The sequence below is a fragment of the Convolutriloba macropyga genome, chromosome 10, assembly GCF_964194025.1.
Source record: "Convolutriloba macropyga chromosome 10, txConMacr16.3, whole genome shotgun sequence".
Classification (NCBI taxonomy): Eukaryota; Metazoa; Xenacoelomorpha; order Acoela; family Convolutidae; genus Convolutriloba; species Convolutriloba macropyga.
The window spans coordinates 12,047,024-12,073,988 of NC_134477.1; the positions used below are offsets into that span (position 1 = coordinate 12,047,024).

The following is a 26,965-nucleotide window of genomic DNA, read 5'->3' on the forward strand; positions in this document are numbered from 1 at the left end:
TTAAACCGCCTATAGATGGTTTTCGGAGCGCAAAATTTGACAACGTATTTAGAAGTTTTTCCCTGGGCGACCGAAACTGAAATTACTTTTGGCTTTAGATCCTACTCGGATGCTCACACTCCTATGTGGGTCCTCAATTCATTTGAACAAGTCCTTGAGTAGAGTGGAAAACACTTTTTGTTAAACCGCCTGTAGATGGTTTTCGGAGCGCAAAATTTGACAACGTATTTAGAATTTTTTCCTGGGCGACCGAAACTGACATTAACTTCGGCCTTAGAACCTACTTGGATGCTCACACTCCTACATGGGTCCTCAATTCATTTGAACAAGCCCTTGACTAGAGTGGAAAACTCTTTTTTATAAACCGCTCATCGATAGTTTTCTGAGCGCAAAATTTGACAACGTATTCAGAAGTTTTCCCCTGGTCAACCGAAACTGAAATTACCTTCGGTTTTAGAAACTACTCGGACGCTCACACTCCTACGTGGATCCTCAATTAATTTGAACAAGCCCTTGACTAGAGCGGGAAAAACTTTTTGATAAGCCGCTTATAGATAGTTTTCTGAGAGCAAAATTTGACAACTTATTTAGAAGTTTTTGCCTGGGCAACCGAAACTGAAATTACCTTCGGTTTTAGATCCTACTCGGATGCTTACACTCCTACGTGGGTCCTCAATTCATTTGAACAAGCCCTTGACTAGAGTGGAAAACACTTTTTGATAAACCGCTTATAGATAGTTTTCTGAGAGCAAAATTTGACAACGTATTTAGAAGTTTTTCCCTGGGCAACCGAAAGTGAAATTACCTTCGGTTTTAGATCCTACTCGTATGCTTACACTCCTACGTGGGTCCTCAATTCATTTGAACAAGTCCTTGACTAGAGTGGAAAACACTTTTTGTTAAACCGCCTGTAGATGGTTTTCGGAGCGCAAAATTTGACAACGTATTTAGAAGTTTTTTCCTGGGCGACCGAAACTGACATTAACTTCGGCCCTAGAACCTACTCGGATGCTCACACTCCTATATGGGTCCTCATTTCATTTGAACAAGCCCTTGACTAGAGTGAAAAACTCTTTTTGATATACCGCTCATCGATAGTTTTCTCAGCGCAAAATTTGACAACGTATTTAGAAGTTTTCCCCTGGGCAACCGAAACTGAAATTACCTTCGGATTTAGAACCAACTCGGATGCTTACACTCCTACGTGGGTCCTCAATTCATTTGAACAAGTCCTTGACTAGAGTGGAAAGCAGTTTTTGATAAACCGCTTACAGATAGTTTTCTGAGCGCAAAATTTGACAACGTAATTAGAAGTTTTTCCCTGGACAGCCGAAACTGAAATTACCTTCGGTTTTAGATCCTACTCGGATGCTTACACTCCTACGTGAGTCCTCAATTCATTTGAACAAGCCCTTGACCAGAGTGGAAAACACTTTTTGATAAACCGCTTATAGATAGTTTTCTGAGCGCAAAATTTGAAAATGTATTTAGAAGTTTTTCCCTGGGCAGCCGAAACTGAAATTACTTTCGGCTTTAGATCCTACTCGGATGCTCACACTCCTATGTGGGTCCTCAATTCATTTGAACAAGTCCTTGACTAGAGTGGAAAACACTTTTTGTTAAACCGCCTGTAGATGGTTTTCGGAGCGCAAAATTTGACAACGTATTTAGAAGTTTTTTCCTGGGCGACCGAAACTGACATTAACTTCGGCCTTAGAACCTACTCGGATGCTCACACTTCTACATGGGTCCTCATTTCATTTGAACAAGCCCTTGACTAGAGTGGAAAACTCTTTTTGATAAACCGCTCATCGATAGTTTTCTCAGCGCAAAATTTGACAACGTATTTAGAAGTTTTCCCCTGGGCAACCGAAACTGAAATTACCTTCGGATTTAGAACCAACTCGGATGTTTACACTCCTACGTGGGTCCTCAATTCATTTGAACAAGTCCTTGACTAGAGTGGAAAGCACTTTTTGATAAACCGCTTATAGATAGTTTTCTGAGCGCAAAATTTGACAACGTAATTAGAAGTTTTTACCTGGACAGCCGAAACTGAAATTACCTTCGGTTTTAGATCCTACTCGGATGCTTACACTCCTACGTGAGTCTTCAATTCATTTGAACAAGCCCTTGACTAGAGTGGAAAACACTTTTTGATAAACCGCTTATAGATAGTTTTCTGAGCGCAAAATTTGACAACGTATTTAGAAGTTTTTCCCTGGGCAGCCGAAACTGAAATTACCTTCGGCTTTAGAGCCTACTCGGATGCTCACACTCCTATGTGGGTCCTCAATTCATTTGAACAAGTCCTTGACTAGAGTGGAAAACACTTTTTGTTAAACCGCCTGTAGATGGTTTTTGGGAGCGCAAAATTTGACAACGTATTTAGAAGTTTTTTCCTGGGCGACCGAAACTGACATTAACTTCGGCCTTAGAACCTACTCGGATGCTCACACTTCTACATGGGTCCTCATTTCATTTGAACAAGCCCTTGACTAGAGTGGAAAACTCTTTTTGATAAACCGCTCATCGATAGTTTTCTCAGCGCAAAATTTGACAACGTATTTAGAAGTTTTCCCCTGGGCAACCGAAACTGAAATTACCTTCGGATTTAGAACCAACTCGGATGCTTACACTCCTACGTGGGTCCTCAATTCATTTGAACAAGTCCTTGACTAGAGTGGAAAGCACTTTTTGATAAACCGCTTATAGATAGTTTTCTGAGCGCAAAATTTGACAACGTAATTAGAAGTTTTTACTTGGACAGCCGAAACTGAAATTACCTTCGGTTTTAGATCCTACTCGGATGCTTACACTCCTACGTGAGTCTTCAATTCATTTGAACAAGCCCTTGACTAGAGTGGAAAACACTTTTTGATAAACCGCTTATAGATAGTTTTCTGAGCGCAAAATTTGACAACGTATTTAGAAGTTTTTCCCTGGGCAGCCGAAACTGAAATTACCTTCGGCTTTAGAGCCTACTCGGATGCTCACACTCCTATGTGGGTCCTCAATTCATTTGAACAAGTCCTTGACTAGAGTGGATAACACTTTTTGATAAACCGCTTATAGATAGTTCTCTGAGCGCAAAATTTGACAACGTAATTAGAAGTTTTTCCCTGGGCAGCCGAAACTGAATTTAACTTCGGTTTCGGATCCTACTCGGATGCTCACACTCCTATGTGGGTCCTCAATTCATTTGAACAAGTCCTTGACTAGAGTGGAAAACAATTTTGTTAAACCGCCTATAGATGGTTTTCGGAGCGCAAAATTTGACAACGTATTTAGAAGTTTTTTCCTGGGCGACCGAAACTTACATTAACTTCGGCTTTAGAACCTACTCGGATGCTCACACTCCTACATGGGTCCTCAATTCATTTGAACAAGTCCTTGACTAGAGTGGAAAACACTTTTGTTAAACCGCCTATAGATGGTTTTCGGAGCGCAAAATTTAACAACGTATTTAGAAGTTTTTTCCTGGGCGACCGAAACTGAAATTACTTTTGGTTTTAGAGCCTACTCGGATGCTCACACTCCTACGTGGGTCCTCAATTCATTTGAACAAGCCCTTCACTAGAGTGGAAAACACTTTTTTATAAACCGCTTATCGATAGTTTTCTGAGCGCAAAATTTGACAACGTATTTAGAAGTTTTCCCTGGGCAACCGAAACTGAAATTACTTTTGGTTTTAGAGCCTACTCGGATGCTCACACTCCTACGTGGGTCCTCGATTCATTTGAACAAGCCCTTCACTAGAGTGGAAAACACTTTTTGATAAACCGCTTATCGATAGTTTTCTGAGCGCAAAATTTGACAACGTATTTAGAAGTTTTTCCCTGGGCAACCGAAACTGAAATTACTTTTGGTTTTAGAGCCTACTCGGATGCTCACACTCCTACCTGGGTCCTCAATTCATTTGAACAAGCCCTTCACTACAGTGGAAAACACTTTTTTATAAACCGCTTATCGATAGTTTTCTGAGCGCAAAATTTGACAACGTATTTAGAAATTTTTCCCTGGGCAACCGAAACTGAAATTACTTTTGGTTTTAGATCCTGCTCGGATGCTCACACTCCTATGTGTGTCCTCAATTCATTTGAACAAGTCTTTGACTAGAGTGGTAAACACTTTTTGTTAAACCGCGAATAGACAATTTTCTGAGCGCAAAATTTGACAACGTATTTAGAAGTTCTTCCCTGGGCAACTGAAACTGAAATTACCTTCGGTTTTAGATCTTACTAGGATGCTCACACTCCTATGTGGGTCCTCAATTCATTTGAACAAGTCCTTGACTAGAGTGGAGAACACTTTGTTAAACCGCCTATAGATGGTTTTCGGAGCGCGAAAATTTGACAACGTATTTAGAAGTTTTTTCCTGGGCGACCGAAACTGACATTACTTTCGGCTTTAGAACCTACTCTGATGCTTACACTCCTACGTGGGTCCTCAATTCATTTGAACAAGCCCTTGACTAGAGTGGAAAACACTTTGATAAACCGCTTATAGATAGTTTTCTGAGCGCAAAATTTGACAACGTATTTAGAAGTTTTCCCTGGGCAGCCGAAACTGAAATTACCTTCGGTTCTAGATCCTACGCGGATGCTCACAATCTTATGTGGGTCCTCAATTCATTTGAACAAGTCCTTGACTAGAGTGGAAAACACTTTTTGTTAAACCGCCTATAGATGGTTTTCGGAGCGCAAAATTTGACAACGTATTTAGAGGTTTTTTCCTGGGCAACCGAAACTGACATTACCTTCGGCTTTAGAAACTACTCGGATGCTTACACTCCTACGTGGGTCCTAAATTCATTTGAACAAGCCCTTGACTAGAGTGGAAAACACTTTTTGATAAACCATTTATAGATAGTTTTCTGATCGCAAAATTTGACAACGTATTTAGAAGCTTTTCCCTGGGCCGCCGAAACTGAAATTACCTTCGGTTTTAGATCCTACTCGGATGCTCACACTGCTATGTGGGTCCTCAATTCATTTGAACAAGCCCTTGACTAGAGTGGAAAACACTTTTTGTTAAGCCGCCTATAGATGGTTTTCGGAGCGCAAAATTTGACAACGTATTTAGACGTTTTTTCCTGGGCGACCGAAACTGACTTTACCTTCGGCTTTAGAACCTGCTTGGATGCTCACACTCCTACGTGGATCCTCAATTCATTTGCACAAGCCCTTGACTAGAGTGGAAAAGACTTTTTGATAAACCTCTTATAGATAGTTTTCGGAGCGCAAAATTTGACAACGTATTCAGAAGTTTTTTCCTGGGCAACCGAAACTGAAACTACTTTCGGTTTTAGAGCCTACTCGGATGCTCACACTCCTATGTGTGTCCTCAATTCATTTGAACAAGTCCTTGACTAGAGTGGAAAACACTTTTCGTTAAACCTTCAATAGACAATTTTCTGAGCGCAAAATTTGACAACGTATTTAGAAGTTTTTCCCTGGGCAACCGAAACTGACTTTACCTTCTGTTTTAGATCCTACTCGGATGCTCACACTCCTATGTGGGTCCTCAATTCATTTGGACAAGTCCTTGACTAGAGTGGAAAACACTTTTTGATAAACCTCTTATAGATAGTTTTCGGAGCGCAAAATTTGACAACGTACTTAGAAGTTTTTCCCTGGGCAACCGAAACTGAAATTAACTTCGGTTTTAGATCCTACTCGGATGCTCACACTCCTGTGTGGGTCCTCAATTCATTTGAACAAGTCCTTGACTAGAATGGAAAACACTTTGTTAAACCGCCTATAGATGGTTTTCGGAGCGCAAAATTTGACAACGTATTTAGAAGTTTTTCCGTGGGCAACCGAAACTGAAATTGCCTTCGGTTCTAGAACCTACTCAAATGCTCACACTTCTACGTGGGCTCTCAATTCATTTGAACAAGTCCTTGACTAGAGTGGAAAACACTTTTTGTTAAACCGACTATAGATGGTTTTCGGAGCGCAAAATTTGACAACGTATTCAGAAGTTTTTTCCTGGGCAACCGAAACTGAAATTAATTTCGGTTTTAGAGCCTACTCGGATGCTCACACTCCTATGTGTGTCCTCAATTCATTTGAACAAGTCCTTGAATAGAGTGGAAAACACTTTTCGTTAAACCTTCAATAGACAATTTTCTGAGCGCAAAATTTGACAACGTATTCAGAAGTTTTTTCCTGGGCAACCGAAACTGAAATTAATTTCGGTTTTAGAGCCTACTCGGATGCTCACACTCCTATGTGGGTCCTCAATTCATTTGAACAAGTCCTTGACTAGAGTGGAAAACATTTTTTGATAAACCGCTTATAGATAGTTTTCGGAGCGCACAATTTGACAACGTACTTAGAAGTTTTTCCCTGGGCAACCGAAACTGAAATTACCTTCGGTTTTAGATCCTACTTGGATGTTCACACTCCTGTGTGGGTCCTAAATTCAATTGAACAAGTCCTTGACTAGAGTGGAAAACACTTTGTTAAACCGCCTATAGATGGTTTTCGGAGCGCAAAATTTGACAACGTACTTAGAAGTTTTTCCCTGGGCAACCGAAACTGACTTTACCTTCGGTTTTAGATCCCACTCGGATGCTCACACTCCTATGTGGGTCCTCAATTCATTTGAACAAGTCCTTGACTAGAGTGGAAAACACTTTTTGATAAACCGCTATTAGATAGTTTTCGGAGCGCAAAATTTGACAACGTACTTAGAAGTTTTTCCCTGGGCAACCGAAACTGAAATTACCTTCGATTTTAGATCCTACTCGGATGCTCACACTCCTGTGTGGGTCCTAAATTCAATTGAACAAGTCCTTGACTAGAGTGGAAAACACTTTGTTAAACCGCCTATAGATGGTTTTCGGAGCGCAAAATTTGACAACGTATTTAGAAGTTTTTCCGTGGGCAACCGAAACTGAAATTGCCTTCGGTTCTAGAACCTACTCGAATGCTCACACTCCTACGTGAGTCCTCAATTCATTTGAACAAGTCCTTGAATAGAGTGGAAAACACTTTTTGTTAAACCGCCTATAGATGGTTTTCGGAGCGCAAAATTTGACAACGTATTCAGAAGTTTTTTCGTGGGCAACCGAAACTGACTTTACCTTCTGTTTTAGATCCTACTCGGATGCTCACACTCCTATGTGGGTCCTCAATTCATTTGAACAAGTCCTTGACTAGAGTGGAAAACACTTTTCGTTAAACCTTCAATAGACAATTTTCTGAGCGCAAAATTTGACAACGTATTTAGAAGTTTTTCCCTGGGCAACCGAAACTGAAATTACCTTCTGTTTTAGATCCTACTCGGATGCTCACACTCCTATGTGGGTCCTCAATTCATTTGAACAAGTCCTTGAATAGAGTGGAAAACACTTTTTGTTAAACCGCCTATAGATGGTTTTCGGAGCGCAAAATTTGACAACGTATTCAGAAGTTTTTTCCTGGGCAACCGAAACTGACTTTACCTTCTGTTTTAGATCCTACTCGGATGCTCACACTCCTATGTGGGTCCTCAATTCATTTGAACAAGTCCTTGACTAGAGTGGAAAACACTTTTCGTTAAACCTTCAATAGATAGTTTTCTGAGCGCAAAATTTGACAACGTATTTAGAAGTTTTTCCCTGGGCAGCCGAAACTGAAATTACCTTCGGCTTTAGAGCCTACTCGGATGCTCACACTCCTATGTGGGTCCTCAATTCATTTGAACAAGTCCTTGACTAGAGTGGAAAACACTTTTTATTAAACCGCCTATAGATGGTTTTCGGAGCGCAAAATTTGACAACGTATTCAGAAGTTTTTTCCTGGGCAACTGAAACTGAAATTACCTTCTGTTTTAGATCCTACTCGGATGCTCACACTCCTATGTGGGTCCTCAATTTATTTGAACAAGCCCTTGACTAGAGTGGAAAACACTTTTTGATAAACCGCTTATAGATAGATTTCTGAGCGCAAAATTTGACAACGTATTTAGAAGTTTTTCCCTGGGAAACCGAAACTGAAATTACCTACTGTTTTAGATCCTACTCGGATGCTCACACTCGTATGTGGGTCCTCAATTCATTTGAACAAGTCCTTGACTAGAGTGGAAAACACTTTTTGTTAAACCGCCTATAGATGCTTTTCGGAGCGCAAAATTTGACAACGTATTTAGTTAGAAGTTTTTTCCTGGGCGACCGAAACTGATATTACCTTCGGCTTAAGAACCTATTCGAAAGCTTACACTCCTACGTAGGTCCTCAATTCATTTGAACAAGCCCTTGACTAGAGTGGAAAACACTTTTCGATAAACCGCTTATAGATAGATTTCTGAGCGCAAAATTTGACAACGTATTTAGAAGTTTTTCCCTGGGCAACCGAAACTGAAATTACCTTCTGTTTTAGATCCTACTCGGATGCTCACACTCGTATGTGGGTCCTCAATTCATTTGAACAAGTCCTTGACTAGAGTGGAAAACACTTTTTCTTAAACCGCCAATAGAGAGTTTTCGGAGCGCAAAATTTGACAACGTATTTAGAAGTTTTTCCCTGGGCAACCAAAACTGAAACTACCTTCGGTTTTAGATCCTACTCGGATGCTCACATTTCTACATATGGGCCCTCAGTTTATTTTAATTACTTGGGCTCTTAACTTTCCTTACTATAGTAAGAAGTTCCAGTACTGCAATTACAACAACCGAGAACATACCTTAATTTCTTAAATTGCAACTTTGCCACCATTTTTACAGTTGGTTGAACTAAAGAAGTCTATTACCTCATTGTAGCGCTGTAAAAACAAAAGTTAATTGTTTAATTTTGATAAAGTAAAGTGCATTTTGATAAAGAGGGGCATTGGACAACGAAACGAATCAGGCGTACAAGAGTAGCGCCAACAAACAACTCAGGCGTACAAGAGTAGCGCCAACAAACAACTCAGGCGTACAAGAGTAGCGCCCCTAACACACATCAAAATTGCACGCATGCTACTAATACGAACACTTCTTGTTTGTTACACCAAATGCATTGCACATGGTTTCAATACACGGCTCAGTTAAATTAAATTAACTGATTGAATAATTGATTTCAACTCACCCAATTCAGTTGACAGTAGCTTCTTCAGAAGAGGAATAGCGATGACAGAAGTAACAACAACAGCGTAAGTGCACAAGTTATCAACAAGAGATCTGAAAAGGGTTGAGGCTATTACATATTTAGGAGACAGCATTACACAAATGACCAACATTATCCCGAAAAGGACTAATATAATTGTTACAACACACTCCAAAAAACCCTCAGCGCACCAACATCCCCAACATGGGGTGCACCAAAGCCCTGCAAGGGGGGAAACCGACTAACCGGCGTCTCAACGGGACAAGGGGCCAGGGTGCACCTCATGGGGCTAGAAGCCCTCACCTTAAATTAATAGTAATATATAATTATGACTATAACAATAACAATGATAATAATAAAAATAACAACGTCATGAACTTAAAAGATCCAACCAGTTGAAATAATCTGAAACACTGAAATTTGCAGTCTAACTCGAGATATAACAAGTTAAATATCGTACGCAAAGTAGTGTTTCTCTCCTCAGGAGGTCAAACTGGGGTCAACTTTCCTGGCCAATTTCTCAAAAACGGCTGAACAAAAACAAACGCCTTAGTACCAATTGTAGCACTGCTCAAGACACGCATTAAAAAATGAGCCCAATCGGTGCATTCTTCGAGGAGTTATAGCAAAAATAAGGTACCGTACCAACTGACCCAAGAAGAGAGATACCCCACATTCAGAGCTAAAATTGACCATCAAAACTTCATAAAATGAGGTAGAAAATATATATGGGGAGATTTGCCATTACAAATGGAGTTCAACGAGCCTATTCGTGGAGTCAAAGTAATGAATTTCAACATTTCACATGTAGAAACGTGAAACGTACCAGTCACTTACTGATGAAAATGACCGTATGTTTCTTGGCCAATTTCTCGAAAACGGCTGAAAGAAACAAAACGCTATTTACAGGGATTCAAGTACGGCTCAAGCTGAGTTCAAATCAATAAACAGATCAAAATCGGTTCACTCTACGAGGAGATATTCCAACATCAAGGTACCGTACCAAATGATCAAAATGACCTATTTCTGGTCCTGTTTCTGTTCTATAACCGATAACAACTCATTATAACTACCTGTAAAATATATATGGGGACAATCCCCATCATCGATCGAGTCTAACGAACTAACTGTCCAGTCTAAAATAGCCAGTCTTGTTGATCTAATATGTAGCTTCACGAAAAGTACCGGACACGAATTGGCCAAAATGGAGGTAAGTGTCCTGGCCAACTTCTCAAAAACGGCTGAAAGAAACAAAACGCTATTTACAGTGATTCAAGTACGGCTCAAGCTGAGTTCAAATCAACAAATAGATCAAAAATCGGTTCACTCTAGGAGGAGAAATTCTAACATAAAGGTGCCGTACCAAATGACTAAATAGGACAAGTACTGGTCACGAATCGCCAAAATTCACCACCCGAACTACGGAAAACTACATACAAAATATATATGGGTAGACTCCCCATTAACTGGGGATTCTAAAACACTAACACTTGTTGGGTAAATCGCGTGTTTTGTTGTACCGAAATTTGGGTCAACCAGAACAGCCCAAAAATTCGACTTTTTTGAACTTTAAACATTAATAACTTTCTGATAAGGCCGATTTGAGAGACCAACCAAATACTGCAAGCAAGAGGGGTTCATAGACAACAAAATGCGACCACTCCCGTTTAATTTGGTTCAGTACTTTGGAAGATATTAACAAAATACTGTTTTATACCCCAATTTTTGGGCTATCAGCGAAGCCCAAAATCTCCGGAACCGACGTAAAACAAGGTGAAACAGCGTTGCCGGAGTACTTGTGGGTGTAATTATGGTCCACTTCCATCTTCTGGGTCACAGAAAACCTTCATGGGGAGGTGGGAAAAAATTTCCCACCTCGCCATGAAGGCTATGATGTTTTGTGTGTTTTGACACAAAACAACACTCACCAAAATTTGCCGAAATCATGAAAAAAGAAAATTTGTTGAGTTAACCGCATTAAAAGGTACAAATAGCTTCAGGAACTTAAATAGTGCCTAGAAAACACAAAAAGCACACCAGAAAAATTGTTCAATTGGGCAAAACACCACTTAGCCATTAAATTTGAGAAATTATTTGTTTTTCCGCGCGGTTTGGCTCCTACAGGACAAAAACGGCCGTTTCAACGCCACAAAACTGTACAGAAATATGTATAGGGATACTCTCCACTATCCAAAGACTCTAAGGAACACTAATATGTAGGGTTACTATGTTTTTTTGGGTTCGAATTTTAGGTGATACCAACATGACCTCATGTTTCAACGTTTTTTTTTAATTGAACTTGAATCACTTTTTCACCGTTCCGATTATAAAGACCACTCACTTGGCATGCAAGAACGGATCAGTACCAACAAAACGCGAACTTGATTGTTCAATTTGGTACAGTTGTTTGGAAAAAATGATCAAATATTTGCGCCATACCCCATTCTTTGGGTTCCTGATACACCTAACTTTTTCGCAAATTCTGGGAAAACTACAAAAACCTGGGGCTCCCACGTAATTTTGGGAGCACAATAAGTTCAATTGGTAGCTACTGGATACCAGAAGCCTGTACCGCGAAGTGAGAAAATATTCCCACCTCACCATAGAAGCCAGGGTTTTTCAGAGAAAAAATTGGATTAAGGCAATAAATATCATAAGCTGGAATGTACTGGATGCTGTATTATGATCTTTTTAGTGCTTACCGCGTCATTCACGCTTTGTGTAAACAGATTAAACCATTGAAATAATCATTTTAGTATGTTTGTGGAAAACAGCATTTCGAATACGTTATCGACGGCAAAGTTTATATGAAACTTTCCGTAAAGGATCGGGAGAAAAATTATTTTTAGGCAAAAAGTATTGAACCGCATTTTTGTCTTTCAACTGTTGGAAACTTTCAGTAGGAGTGCCGCTCTGCTATAAGTTTAGTTTAGAACGGATTAAAAGGGTGACATATTTGACCATTTACGATTTTCGCCAGGTACACCTTGAATCAGTGAAAAATGTTATATTATCGCAAGTCAAAACGTTTGATCGACATTTTTACTCGAAATTTAACTTTTTATCAGTCTCCGAATTATATTGAAAACAGTTGTTTGCGATACTTGCAACTTAATAATGATTCAAAGTTAAGGGACTCATAGAAAACTCTCATTTAAAGAGAAAATTTTGGATTGAATCCTTATTTATCAAAAGCTAGAACGTACTGGATGCTTTTGTAAGAAGTTTTTAGTGCTTATCCTGTCATTCACGCTTGGGATGAACAGTATAAAACAATGAACTGATCATTGAACTATTTTTGTGGAAACGAGTATTTCAAATACGTTATCCACGGCAAAGTTCATATGAATCTTTCCGTAAAGGCTTGAGAGAACTTTCTTCAGGCAAAAAATATTGGGACCCCATTTTTTGTCTTTAAACTGTGTGAAAACTTCCGTATGAGTGCCTTTCTGCTATAGGTTGACTTTAAAACGGATTAGAAGGTTGAGATATCTGATCATTTACGATTTTCGCCACGTACACCTTGAATCAGTGAAAAATGTTATGTTATCGCAAGCCAAAACGTTTGGTCAACATTTTTACTGGAATTTTGTCTTTTTATCAGTCTCAAAAGAGTACTGAAATTTTATTTTTGCGGTACTTGCAACATAATAATAATTTCATTGTGAATGGAGTCACAGAGAAGTCTCATTTACAGAAAAAAATGGGATTAAATCATTATATATCATACGCTGGAACGTACTGGGTGCATTTGTATGAACTTCTTTAGTGCTTACCACATCATTCACCCTTGGGGTGAACAGCATAAACCATTGAACTGATCATTGAACTAGTTTTGTGGAAACGAGTATTTCAAACATGTTATCCACGGCAAAGTTCATATGAATCTTTCCGTAAAGGCTTGAGAGAACTTTCTTCAGGCAAAAAATATTGGGACCCCATTTTTGTCTTTAAACTGTGTGAAAACTTCCGTATGAGTGCCTTTCTGCTATAGGTTGACTTTAGAACCGATTAGAAGGTTGAGATATCTGATCATTTACGATTTTCGCCACGTACACCTTGAATCAGTGAAAAATGTTATGTTTTCGCAAGTGAAAACGTTTGATCAACATTTTTACAGGAATTTTGTCTTTTTATCAGTCTCTAAAGAGTAGTAAAATTTGATTTTTGCGGCACTTGCAACATAATAACGATTCAAAGTGAATGTACTTACAGAAAAGTCTCAATTACAGAGAAAAAACTGGATTAAATCATTATATATCATACGCTGGAACGTACTGGATGCTTTTGTATGAATTTTTTCTTAGTGCTTATCACATCATTCACGCTTGGTTTGAAAAGAGTAAACCATTGAACTGATCATTGAACTATTTTTGTGGAAACGAGTAATTCAAATATGTTATCCAAGGCAAAGTTCATATGAATCCTCCCGTAAAGGCTTGAGAAAAATTTTCTTAAGGCAAAAAATATTGGAACCCCTTTTTTGTCTTTAAACGGTTTGAAAACTTCCGCTGAAGTGCCATTCTGCTATAGGTTGACCTTAGAACCGATTAGAAATTTGAGATATCTGATCATTTGCGATTTTCGCCACGTACACCTTGAATCAGTGAAAAATGTTTTGTTATCGCAAGTCAAAACGTTTGATCGACATTTTTACTCGAACTTTAACTTTTTAACAGTCTCCGAATTATATTGAAAACAGTTGTTTACGGTACTTGCAACATAATAAGGATTCAAAGTTAAGGGACTCATAGAAAACTCTCATTTAAAGAGAAAATTTTGGATTGAATACTTATTTATCAAAAGCTAGAACGTACTGGATGCTTTTCTGAGAAGTTTTTAGTGCTTATCCTGTCATTCACGCTTGGGGTGAACAGTATAAACCAATGAACTGATCATTGAACTATTTTTGTGGAAATGAGTATTTCAAATACGTTATCCACGGCAAAGTTCATATGAATCTTTCCGTAAAGGCTTGAGAGAACTTTCTTCAGGCAAAAAATATTGGGACCCCATTTTTTGTCTTTCAACTGTGTGAAAACTTCCTTATGAGTGCCTTTCTGCTATAGGTTGACTTAAAAACGGATTAGAAGGTTGAGATATCTGATCATTTACGATTTTCGCCACGTACACCTTGACTCAGTGAAAAATGTCATGTTATCGCAAGCCAAAACGTTTGGTCAACATTTTTACTGGAATTTTGTCTTTTTAACAGTCTCAAAAGAGTACTGAAATTTTATTTTTGCGGTACTTGCAACATAATAATAATTTCATTGTGAATGGAGTCACAGAGAAGTCTCATTTACAGAAAAAAATTGGATTAAATCATTATATATCATACGCTGGAACGTACTGGGTGCATTTGTATGAACTTCTTTAGTGCTTACCACATCATTCACCCTTGGGGTGAACAGCATAAACCATTCAACTGATCATTGAACTAGTTTTGCGGAAACGAGTATTTCAAATATGTTATCCACGGCAAAGTTCATATGAATCTTTCCGTAAAGGCTTGAGAGAAAAATTTTCTTAAGGCAAAAAATATTGGAACTCCTTTTTTGTCTTTAAACGGTGTGAAAATTTCCGTTGGAGTGCCGTTCTGCTATAGGTTGACTTTAGAACCGATTAGAAGGTTGAGATATCTGATCATTTACGATTTTCGCCACGTACACCTTGAATCAGTGAAAAATGTTATGTTATCGCAAGTCAAAACGTTTGATCAACATTTTTACAGGAATTTTGTCTTTTTATCAGTCTCAAAAGAGTAGTAAAATTTGATTTTTGCGGTACTTGCAACATAATAATGATTCAAAGTGAATGGACTGACAGAAAAGTCTCAATTACAGAGAAAAAACTGGATTAAATCATTATATATCATACGCTGGAACGTACTGGATGCTTTTGTATGAATTTTTTCTTAGTGCTTATCACATCATTCACGCTTGATATGAAAAGAGTAAACCATTGAACTGATCATTGAACTATTTTTGTGGAAATGAGTAATTCAAATATGTTATCCAAGGCAAAGTTCATATGAATCTTTCCGTAAAGGCTTGAGAGAAAAATTTTCTTAAGGCAAAAAATATTGGAACCCCTTTTTTGTCTTTAAACGGTTTGAAAAATTCTGTTGGAGTGCCGTTCTGCTATAGGTTGACTTTAGAACCGATTAGAAGGTTGAGATATCTGATCATTTACGATTTTCGCCACGTACACCTTGAATCAGTGAAAAATGTTATGTTATCGCAAGTCAAAACGTTTGATCAACATTTTTACAGGAATTTTGTCTTTTTATCAGTCTCTAAAGTGTAGTAAAATTTGATTTTTGCGGCACTTGCAACAAAATAATGATTCAAAGTGAATGGACTTAGCGAAAAGTCTCAATTACAGAGAAAAAACTGGATTAAATCATTATATATCATACGCTGGAACGTACTGGATGCTTTTGTATGAATTTTTTTTAGTGCTTATCACATCATTCAAGCTTGGTATGAAAAGAGTAAACCATTGAACTGATCATTGAACTATTTTTGTGGAAATGAGTAATTCAAATATGTTATCCAAGGCAAAGTTCATATGAATCTTTCCGTAAAGGCTTGAGAGAAAAATTTTCTTAAGGCAAAAAAAATTGGAACCCCTTTTTTGTCTTTAAACGGTTTGAAAACTTCTGTTGGAGTGCCGTTCTGCTAAAGGTTGACTTTAGAACCGATTAGAAGGTTGAGATATCTGATCATTTACGATTTTCGCCACGTACACCTTGAATCAGTGAAAAATGTTATGCTATCGCAAGTCAAAACGTTTGATCAACATTTTTACAGGAATTTTGTCTTTTTATCAGTCTCAAAAGAGTAGTAAACTTTGTTTTTCAAGGCACTTTCAACATAATCATAATTTCATAGTGAATGGAGTCACAGAAAAGTTTCATTTACAGAAAAAAAATTGGATTAAATCATTATATATCATACGCTGGAACGTACTGGATGCATTTGTATGAACTTCTTTAGTGCTTACCACATCATTCACCCTTGGGGTGAACAGCATAAACCATTGAACTGATCATTGAACTATTGTTGTGGAAACGAGTATTTCAAATATGTTATCCACGGCAAAGTTCATATGAATCTTTCCGTAAAGACTTGAGAGAAAAATTTTCTTAAGGCAAAAAATATTGGAACCCCTTTTTTGTCTTTAAACGGTGTGAAAACTTCCGCTGAAGTGCCATTCTGCTATAGGTTGACCTTAGAACCGATTAGAAGTTTGAGATATCTGATCATTTACGATTTTCGCCACGTACACCTTGAATCAGTGAAAAATGTTATGTTATCGCAAGTCAAAACGTTTGATCAACATTTTTACAGGAATTTTGTCTTTTTATCAGTCTCAAAAGTGTAGTAAAATTTGTTTTTTGCGACACTTGCAACATAATAATGATTCAAAGTGAATGGACTCACAGAAAAGTCTCAATTACAGAGAAAAAACTGGATTAAATCAAGGATTGCTCTTTGTTAAATAAAAGTTTTTGTTATTTCAAGACATTTTTTGCGAAAATATATTTTTTGATTTAAGATTTGAGGCAAAAATTCCACTTTCACCATTTTTTTAAAACAATAAGTTGCAATTTTCAGTCCCAAATTTTAAAATGCTTTTTAATTGTCTTATAAATTGAGAATCAACTGCTTACTTTTTGAATAAATTTTTTCATCAGATCTTACACGATAAAAATTCTGGTAAGAGGAATGTTTATCTTATAAGATGTCTTATCAGATCTTACAAGATAAAAATTCTGATAAGAGGAATGTTTATCTTATAAGATGTCTTATCAGATCTTACACGATAAAAATTCCTCTTATCAGATCTTACACGATAAAAATTCTGGTAAGAGGAATTTTTATCGTGTAAGATCTGATAAGAAGAATTTTTATCGTGTAAGATCTGATAAGATTTTACACGATAAAAATTCTTAGTCAGCATCTTATCAGATCTTACACGATAAAAATTCCACAATCACTGGGGATCTCACTAATTCTCAGTTTGATAAATTTGTTTAAAATTTTTTCGTAAATCTGCCGTCGCCTTGAAGGTGATATATTCTTCATATAGCACAACAATTTTTTATATAAAAAGCATTTTACATTTAAGAAGAAAAAATTATCCTTTTTCCCTCTTGAAGTAAGACGATCGGATCACAGGGAGAACTATACGTTCGCAAATTGAATAATTGAACTCATTGTCGAAAGATCTTTTCTTTAGTTGCAAATCTGGTTGGTTCTAGAGAAATGTCGGAGATAAACTTTTTTTCGAAGAAACGCCGGTAACAGACATTATATTTAAGAGTTTTACAAAGCCCAAAAACTCAAAATGATGAATAATAGAAAACGCAGCCCACAAACTTCCTTTTTAGGTTTAACAAACGGTCAAAGGGAATCATATCAGGTAACAAAATAATAAAGGTAGATCACTTTTCAAATAATGCAAACAACTTTCACAAGGGCAGTTACAGTAAAATAGTTTTCTCGTAAAATTTTAATGCTAAAAACAAAGCTAATTTGCGCCGAAATTTGAACTTCGGAACAAGATTTTAATTAAAGTGCAGCCACCACTTTTTAGTGAGTGGAGGGAACCATCAAAAACCATTTAAAAATTTGTTTCCCAAAATCAGACTCGACACCTTGTATCCCAATATTAGCAAATAAGAAACATATTCACTTAAAATATGTGCATATGAAAAAAAAAACTATGAATTGTTGATCAAAAACTGATTGTATCAGCCTATTACGGAAAAAACAGAATAACTAATAGGTAGCTACCAAAGTTAGTTTCAAAAATTACTTGCAAACGTCTTTCCTCAAAATCTGCAACTTTTGAATCTTTGTTTAAGCAAGAATTATTGAACTCCCCAGTATAGTTAAAAGAATATGTCTTTATGGCTGAAGATGAAAACATCTGCAACTTTTTGACAAGTTTTGCTGAATTAACTTCAGGTCAGTGTTTAAATTAAACTTTGACCCGACGTTTTCATAATTAATTGGTAAGGAACGACTTTTAAAACTGATGGAGCTTCATCGATGGAATAGTAAAAGCAGGAGGTAAACAGGTGTAGCTTGTTTGAATTGTGTTACATTTGGAGACTTTGATTAAAAGTATTCTATTTTATTTTCACTCTAATCTATACTATTGATTAAATTGATTGGCTTCCAAACATCTATTAGCAATTAAAGTTTGTACGAAACTATACACCTAATCTTACAGATGCAAAAGAATGGAACACATTCTTGCAATGGGTTTCGTTTCTTGACACTTAAACTCAGTTTTGATCCTGGTTTTTTTTCTAGAAATTCCTGTATCACAACTTGCAAAAAATTGTTGATAAAAATGCCGTCAAAACCGCCATCTGACATTTATGCTGCCTTGTAACTAGAGATAAGTTGTTGCTGGTGCTACCAGGCTGTACTATCTTTCTATCTCTTTTTGCTTCTCTTAAAACTAAAAGCAATTTTTAATATCGTTAGTATTTCCTTTTATTTTGCTGGATTTTAATTAGATCGAGAGTCACTTCAGCAGAGTTGTTTATTGTGACTTCTTTAAAACAAACTTTTAAAACTTTTTGTCTCCTGGCTATGCAGTTTTAATCATTTGACACCAAAAACTGTTCTTTTAAAAAATTTCTGCAAAACATTTTCAGAAAATTCCGTTTCAAAAAGAGGAAAGTCTAGTTCAAAAAGATAGAGTAGAATTTTCAATTCATTGAAATTTTCGATTTAATTGATGTTAATACATTTATTTTTTACAATAGATTTTCTAGAAGCCGTTGCCTTTTACTTAACAAATATTGCTGAAAAAAGTTTTAAAAAATTTAATTTTGATCTGAAGCTATCTAAATTATTTAATGTGGAACAATTTCCGAAACTTAATTGGACTTCATGAATACAATAGTAAATGGCGAAATAGACGCGTGTAGTGCGTTTGTGATGTTTTAAAATTTGATTTAGTTAATAAATTTTTATAAACATTAGATTCAATTTGTATTATGCCGTCAAAACTTGCTATCAAAAGATGAAATTTATTGGCTTGAAAACATCAAATTAGCTATAAAATTGTAGAAAATCTACCTACTTAACGTACAGATACAGACGAATGGAACGTTCTTGTCAGTAATATTTTTTGGTACTAAGTCTTAGTTTCGATCCTGCAACTTGTTTTCTAGCCAATCTCTATTGACAACCTACCGCTAATATTGTATTGAAAAAATTGTTCAATGGTGCCATCTGGCATTTTCCTCTGCATTGTAATTAGTAAGTAGATGTTGCTGGTGCATCCAAGATGTACCATTTTTCTACCCCTTTAGCTTCTCAGAAAATTAAAAGCAATAGTAATCATTGCTAGTATTTCCTCTAAACCGCAAATCAGCAAATTGTTTTAATTTATATTCTCAAAAGCAAATCTGCTGTAATTTTTGATCTCATTTAGTTCAGTTTCCATTAAAAAATAAAAGGTCAAGCGCGAAGGGTTAGCGTGGAATTGTTAATGCTTTACATTTGCATAGAAATTGTGCATTTATAGATGCTACTATTAATAACTTTTATCATAGTTTTTCCAGATCCATATAGTATTTAGCTTTGTAGTAGAAAACCGCACTTGAACTATTCCAATGACAAGCTATCAAACTTTGTTCTCAAACTCAGCCTGATGTTGATTTTTTTTAAAAAAATTTATGGATCTTTTCCGTTTTTGCCCCCCCCCCCCCCCCCCAATACGTTATACTCATGCTCCCCCCAGTTACGGAGCACGTGCCATTACATAGTAAATCACTATGTAAAAATATGGCACGTGCGTCTGGGGGGTGCAAATAATATGCGCCCACTAAGCTGGGGGGGGGGGGCACAAACGGAAAAGATCCAAATGTATAAAGAATTGAAAATTAGCAAACTTTAACCAAAAAATTTAGAGTTATATGATAATTGAGGACTTTTTAACTCTGCGAGAAACTTTACGTAAAATAGCCGAGTTGTACTTAACTCAATTCATTTTTGTTGCTAGATAGGGGGAATCAAAAAATTTTGTACCTATGATGAAGCATTAGAAAGTTTGAACTGACCATAAGATCTTTTTCAGCTTGGTTTGGTCTGGCACTTTGGCTGGTACTGCTTTCACCGCCAATGGGCTCCAAAGTCTGGACTTGTCTGTAATTGAACAAAAATATTATCATTCAAAGCTACTTCAATCTTAGGTATAATCTTTCTAAATTACAACCATCACTTACTGTAGGGACTGGCCATTCGGGCTAAAACACAGAAATAATTTTTCTAGATAGAGATGTTTGAAGCTTTGAAACATGTTTCAGAGATATTCACAGTGGTGTAGATTTACCATAATTAAAACGATACAAGGTCTAGAGCTACAAACTGAATCGCCCCCCTTTGCCCCCTCCCCCCCCCCCCCCCCCCCCCTAAAGGGGTGAACACGTTCCATTACATAGTAAACAATTATGCAAAAATATGCACGTGCATTCGGGGGGGGGGGGGGGGGGGTTGCAAATAATATGCACCCACAAAGCTGGGGGGGGGGGGAGCGGGGAGGGAGTAATCCGGGTGTACTAAATACAGGTACGTGCTCTTTAACTGGATGCATAACATATTGAGGGGGGAGGGCGCACAAACGGAAAAGATCTGATTAGTACGCTTCCATTTTTTTCAAGAAAACTCACATTAAAATGTCGACCAATGTGCTTCTAAACATCTGTTTCTGTTTCTCAGCTTCTTTCTTGTGCGCTAAGTTGAGAGTGTTCGACTGTCTCCTGTTGGACTGTCTGCTCTTTTGACTTGTCCCGCCGCCTGACTTTTTGTTCTTCAGCTCAGTCGAGGCCGTCTTCTTCCGGTCCACAGAGGTTATGGGGTCAAGTTTGTGCTTGCCCTTCAGGGGAACTTTCCTTCGATCTGAAAATTGAAAATTTAAGAAGCAATCGACAGTTGGTTATATTTATTCTGTTAATGTTTTGAAACGGATTGTGATGGTTGATATCAAGCGCATTTGATATTTTTTTATCGAGTTACATTTGTGCTGATTATTTTGCACCAAAAAAGACAAATTTATAAACAATTATTTTTGAAAGTTAGCTAGCATTATACTATAAAAATCAATTATCGGTAACCTAAACTATAGATCATCGAAAGATCTTGATATTGTCCTAATCAAGTGATGCCCAATAGTACCCAGGTTGCCCACCGTAGACAAAACTTTGAAAACTTACTAAGACTTATAAGCTGCCATAAAAAACTTACAAAACTTTGTACGGCACCGTATAAGGCCGTAATAAGTTTTCTACGGCACCGTAGCCAACTGATGTAATTACCAATTTGTAAATTCTAAAGTCCTAAAATCGACTTTAAATCTACCGCTTATCTCATACAAGTCACTTTTTCGTCACTTTATGGCACTGGGTATAACTTTTTAAATCTCTGAAAAATTACAAAACTTAGTACGGTGCCGTATAAGGCCGTATCAAGTTTTGTAATTTTTCTAAGATAATTTTTTCGAACTTTAATTTGCTCTGCAGGTAGGCCTGATGGTCAAAAAATTTGTATCGAAACAGTTCGAAATTGCAAAAACCTGTTACGCCTCTTCCAAGGCCGTACCGAACTTTGGAAGTCTAATGATATCTTTTAGAGTTCATGTCATTGATCGAGCAGAAAAAAATTCAACCTTAAAAATCCATCAAAAGCGTCAAAGCTGAGATTTTGTTCCGAAGAAGACCAATGCTTACGTATGTATTAAAAATGATTAGCTCTAAAATGAAGTTCGAAAAAAAATTGCGGTTTATGTGAATCAGATAAAAGTAGCACTTTTTTTAACATGAAACTGTCAGTACCACTTAGATAGCTGGTAAATAATTCCCTAACTACAAGCGCACGGTTTATAAGAAGGAAAAGAAATATTAATGTGTTTGGTTTGCGTTCTGTTCAATTAAATCTGTTCTGGTTTCAGAAAAAAATTTTTATTCAAAGTTTGGCTTATTTGAAAGTTCATTTTCGATTTTTTTTTTTTGACCACTCACAACAACAAAAGTCTTCTTGCAGATCTACAGTCAGATTACTTAAACAATTTACAAGAATGATTTAAGCAGAATCATCAAATGCGCAATAATATATACATTTGATTGCTTTAAAAAGGTAAATCAAGATTTTGTATTTTTTTCAAAGTTCTCTATTGTTTTGGCATCTAAATGGCTAATCAACAGTGCAATTTTTCGCGGCTAGGCTATCACTGCATGTACTTTTATTTGTTTGTCCCGAAAATTTTTTGTTGAACGGTATAGTCAAGGACTTGTTCAAATGATTTGAGGGTCTATGTAGGAGTGTCATATTTCTAGTAGGTTCTACTGGTGGGCAAATTGTTGATATAGGTGGTCTGAGAAAAGAGTACTTAATACGTTGTCAAATTTCGAGCTCAAAAGTTGTTCTTGTGCGTTTTCATAAAAAGTGATTTTCAGTATAGTCAAGGACTTGTTCAAATGATTTGAGGGTCTATGTAGGAGTGTCATAGTCCTAGTAGGTTCTACTGGAGGGCTAATTGTTGATCTAGGTGGTCTGAGCAAAAAGTACTTAATACGTTGTCAAATTTCGGGCTCAAAAGTTATTCTTATGTTTTCATAAAAATTGATTTTCAGTATAGTCAAGAACTTGTTCAAATGATTTGAGGGTCTATGTAGGAGTGTCATAGTTCTAGTAGGTTCTACTGGAGGGCTAATTGTTGACATAGGTGGTCTGAGAAAAGAGTACTTAATACGTTGTCAAATTTCGGGCTCAAAAGTTATTCTTGTTCGTTTTCATAAAAAGTGATTTTCGGTATAGTCAAGGACTTGTTCAAATGATTTAAGGGTCTATGTAGGAGTGTCATAGTCCTAGTAGGTTCTACTGGAGGGCTAATTGTTGATCTAGCTGGTCTGAGAAAAAAATACTTAATACGTTGTCAAATTTCGAGCTCAAAAGTTGTTCTTGTGCGTTTTCATAAAAAGTGATTTTCAGTATAGTTAAGGACTTGTTCAAATGAGTTGAGGGTCTATGTAGGAGTGTCATAGTCCTAGTAGGTTCTACTGGAGGGCTAATTGCTGATATAGGTGGTCTGAGAAAAAAGTACTTAATACGTTGTCAAATTTCGAGCTCAAAAGTTATTCTCATGTGTTTTCATACAAAGTGATTTTCGGTATAGTCAAGGACTTGTTCAAATGATTTGAGGGTCTATGTAGGAGTGTCATATTTCTAGTAGGGTTCTACTGGTGGGCAAATTGTTGATATAGGTGGTCTGAGAAAAGAGTACTTAATACGTTGTCAAATTTCGAGCTCAAAAGTTGTTCTTGTGCGTTTTCATAAAAAGTGATTTTCAGTATAGTCAAGGACTTGTTCAAATGATTTGAGGGTCTATGTAGGAGTGTCATAGTCCTAGTAGGTTCTACTGGAGGGCTAATTGTTGATATAGGTGGTCTGAGAACAGAGTACTTAATACGTTGTCAAATTTCGGGCTCAAAAGTTATTCTCATGTGTTTTCATACAAAGTGATTTTCGGTATAGTCAAGGACTTGTTCAAATGATTTGAGGGTCTATGTAGGAGTGTCATATTTCTAGTAGGTTCTACTGGTGGGCAAATTGTTGATATAGGTGGTCTGAGAAAAAAGTACTTAATACGTTGTCAAATTTCGAGCTCAAAAGTTATTCTCATGTGTTTTCATACAAAGTGATTTTCGGTATAGTCAAGGACTTGTTCAAATGATTTGAGGGTCTATGTAGGAGTGTCATATTTCTAGTAGGTTCTACTGGTGGGCAAATTGTTGATATAGGTGGTCTGAAAAAAGAGTACTTAATACGTTGTCAAATTTCGAGCTCAAAAGTTGTTCTTGTGCGTTTTCATAAAAAGTGATTTTCAGTATAGTCAAGGACTTGTTCAAATGATTTGAGGGTCTATGTAGGAGTGTCATAGTCCTAGTAGGTTCTACTGGAGGGCTAATTGTTGATCTAGGTGGTCTGAGAAAAAAGTACTTAATACGTTGTCAAATTTCGGGCTCAAAAGTTATTCTTATGTTTTCATAAAAATTGATTTTCAGTATAGTCAAGAACTTGTTCAAATGATTTGAGGGTCTATGTAGGAGTGTCATAGTTCTAGTAGGTTCTACTGGAGGGCTAATTGTTTATATAGGTGTCTGAGAAAAGAGTACTTAATACGTTGTCAAATTTCGGGCTCAAAAGTTATTCTTATGTTTTCATAAAAAGTGATTTTCGGTATAGTCAAGGACTTGTTCAAATGATTTGAGGGTCTATGTAGGAGTGTCATAGTTCTAGTAGGTTCTACTGGAGGGCAAATTTTTGATCTAGGTGGTCTGAGAAAAGAGTACTCAATACGTTGTCAAATGGGCATTTTTTTAATTCAACATTATTGAGTACGGTATTGAGTACTCTTTTCTCAGACCACCAAGATAAAAAATTAGCCCTCCAGTAGAACCTACTAAGACTATGACACTCCTACATAGACCCTCAAATCATTTGAACAAGTCCTTGACTATACTGAAAATCACTTTTTATGAAAACGCACAAGATTAACTTTTGAGCTCGAAATTTGACAACGTATCAAGTACTTTTTTCTCAGACCACCTAGATCAACAATTAGCCCTCCAGTAGAACCTATTAGGGCTATGACACTCCTACATAGACCTTCAAATCATTTGAACAAGTCCTTGACTATACTGAAAATCACTTTTTATGAAAACGCAAAATAAATTTTGAGCTCGAAATTTGACAATGTATTAAGTACTTCTTTCTGAGACCACCTAGATCAACAATTAGCCCTCCAGTAGAACCTACTAGGACTGTGACACTCCTACATAGACCCTCAAATCATTTGAACAAGTCCTTGACTGTACTGAAAATCACTTTTTAAGAAAACGCACAAGAATAACTTTTGAGCTCGTAATTTAACAACGTATTCAGACCACCTAGATCAACAATAAGCCCTCCAGTAGAACCTAGTAGGACTATGACACTCCTACATAGACCTTCAAATTATTTGAACAAGTCCTTGACTATACTGAAAATCACTTTTAATAAAAACGCACAAGAATAACTTTTGAGCTCGTAATTTAACAACGTATGAAGTACTTTTTTCTCAGATCACCTAGATCAACAGTTAGCCCTCCAGTAGAACCTACTAGGGCTATGACACTCCTACATAGAGCTTCAAATCATTTGAACAAGTCCTTGACTATACTGAAAATCACTTATTATGAAAACGCACAAGAACAACTTTTGAGCTCGAAATTTGACAACGTATTAAGTACTCTTTTTTCAGACCACCTATATCAACAATTTGCCCACCAGTAGAACCTACTAGAAATATGACACTCCTACATAGACCCTCAAATCATTTGAACAAGTCCTTGACTATACCGAAAATCACTTTGTATGAAAACACATGAGAATAACTTTTGAGCTCGAAATTTGACAACGTATTAAGTACTTTTTTCTCAGACCACCTAGATCAGCAATTAGCCCTCCAGTAGAACCTACTAAGACTATGACACTCCTACATAGACCCTCAAATCATTTGAACAAGTCCTTGACTATACTGAAAATCACTTTTTATGAAAACGCACAAGATTAACTTTTGAGCTCGAAATTTGACAACGTATCAAGTACTTTTTTCTCAGACCACCTAGATCAACAATTAGCCCTCCAGTAGAACCTATTAGGGCTATGACACTCCTACATAGACCTTCAAATCATTTGAACAAGTCCTTGACTATACTGAAAATCACTTTTTATGAAAACGCAAAATAAATTTTGAGCTCGAAATTTGACAATGTATTAAGTACTTCTTTCTGAGACCACCTAGATCAACAATTAGCCCTCCAGTAGAACCTACTAGGACTGTGACACTCCTACATAGACCCTCAAATCATTTGAACAAGTCCTTGACTGTACTGAAAATCACTTTTTAAGAAAACGCACAAGAATAACTTTTGAGCTCGTAATTTAACAACGTATTCAGACCACCTAGATCAACAATAAGCCCTCCAGTAGAACCTAGTAGGACTATGACACTCCTACATAGACCTTCAAATTATTTGAACAAGTCCTTGACTATACTGAAAATCACTTTTAATAAAAACGCACAAGAATAACTTTTGAGCTCGTAATTTAACAACGTATGAAGTACTTTTTTCTCAGATCACCTAGATCAACAGTTAGCCCTCCAGTAGAACCTACTAGGGCTATGACACTCCTACATAGAGCTTCAAATCATTTGAACAAGTCCTTGACTATACTGAAAATCACTTATTATGAAAACGCACAAGAACAACTTTTGAGCTCGAAATTTGACAACGTATTAAGTACTCTTTTTTCAGACCACCTATATCAACAATTTGCCCACCAGTAGAACCTACTAGAAATATGACACTCCTACATAGACCCTCAAATCATTTGAACAAGTCCTTGACTATACCGAAAATCACTTTGTATGAAAACACATGAGAATAACTTTTGAGCTCGAAATTTGACAACGTATTAGGTACTTTTTTCTCAGACCACCTAGATCAGCAATTAGCCCTCCAGTAGAACCTACTAGGACTGTGGCACTCCTACATAGAACCTCAAATCATTTGAACAAGTCCTTGACTGTACTGAAAAAACTTTTTATGAAAACGCACAATAACTTTTGAGCTCGTAATTTAACAACGTTTTAAGTACTTTTTTCTCAGACCACCTAGATCAACAATTAGCCCTCCAGTAGAACCTACTAAGATTATGACACTCCTACATAGACCTTCAAATCATTTGAACAAGTCCTTAACTATACTGAAAATCACTTTTTATGAAAACGCAAAAGAATAACTTTTGAGCTCGAAATTT

At 36.8% G+C, this 26,965-nt stretch overlaps 3 protein-coding genes across 4 annotated transcripts in view; all 3 read right to left on the bottom strand.

Moving 5' to 3' along the window:
• Window positions 1–26,965, bottom strand: part of LOC142348577 (catenin beta-like) — a 291,880-nt gene that overhangs the window by 165,290 nt on the left and 99,625 nt on the right. The window lies entirely within an intron of this gene.
• LOC142348575 (uncharacterized) overlaps window positions 1–26,965 on the bottom strand; it is a 222,908-nt gene that overhangs the window by 112,496 nt on the left and 83,447 nt on the right. The gene's annotated exons all lie outside the window — the stretch shown is intronic.
• The window catches only part of LOC142348499 (uncharacterized), a 61,252-nt gene that overhangs the window by 32,496 nt on the left and 1,791 nt on the right, over window positions 1–26,965 (bottom strand). Inside the window, exons 2-4 of the mRNA XM_075399876.1 lie at window positions 20,776–21,004; window positions 20,332–20,352; window positions 20,167–20,251 (exon numbers count right to left, since the gene is read on the bottom strand). Of these exons, the coding sequence (XP_075255991.1) occupies window positions 20,167–20,251; window positions 20,332–20,352; window positions 20,776–21,004 (335 nt within the window). The remainder of the gene's footprint in view (window positions 1–20,166; window positions 20,252–20,331; window positions 20,353–20,775; window positions 21,005–26,965) is intronic.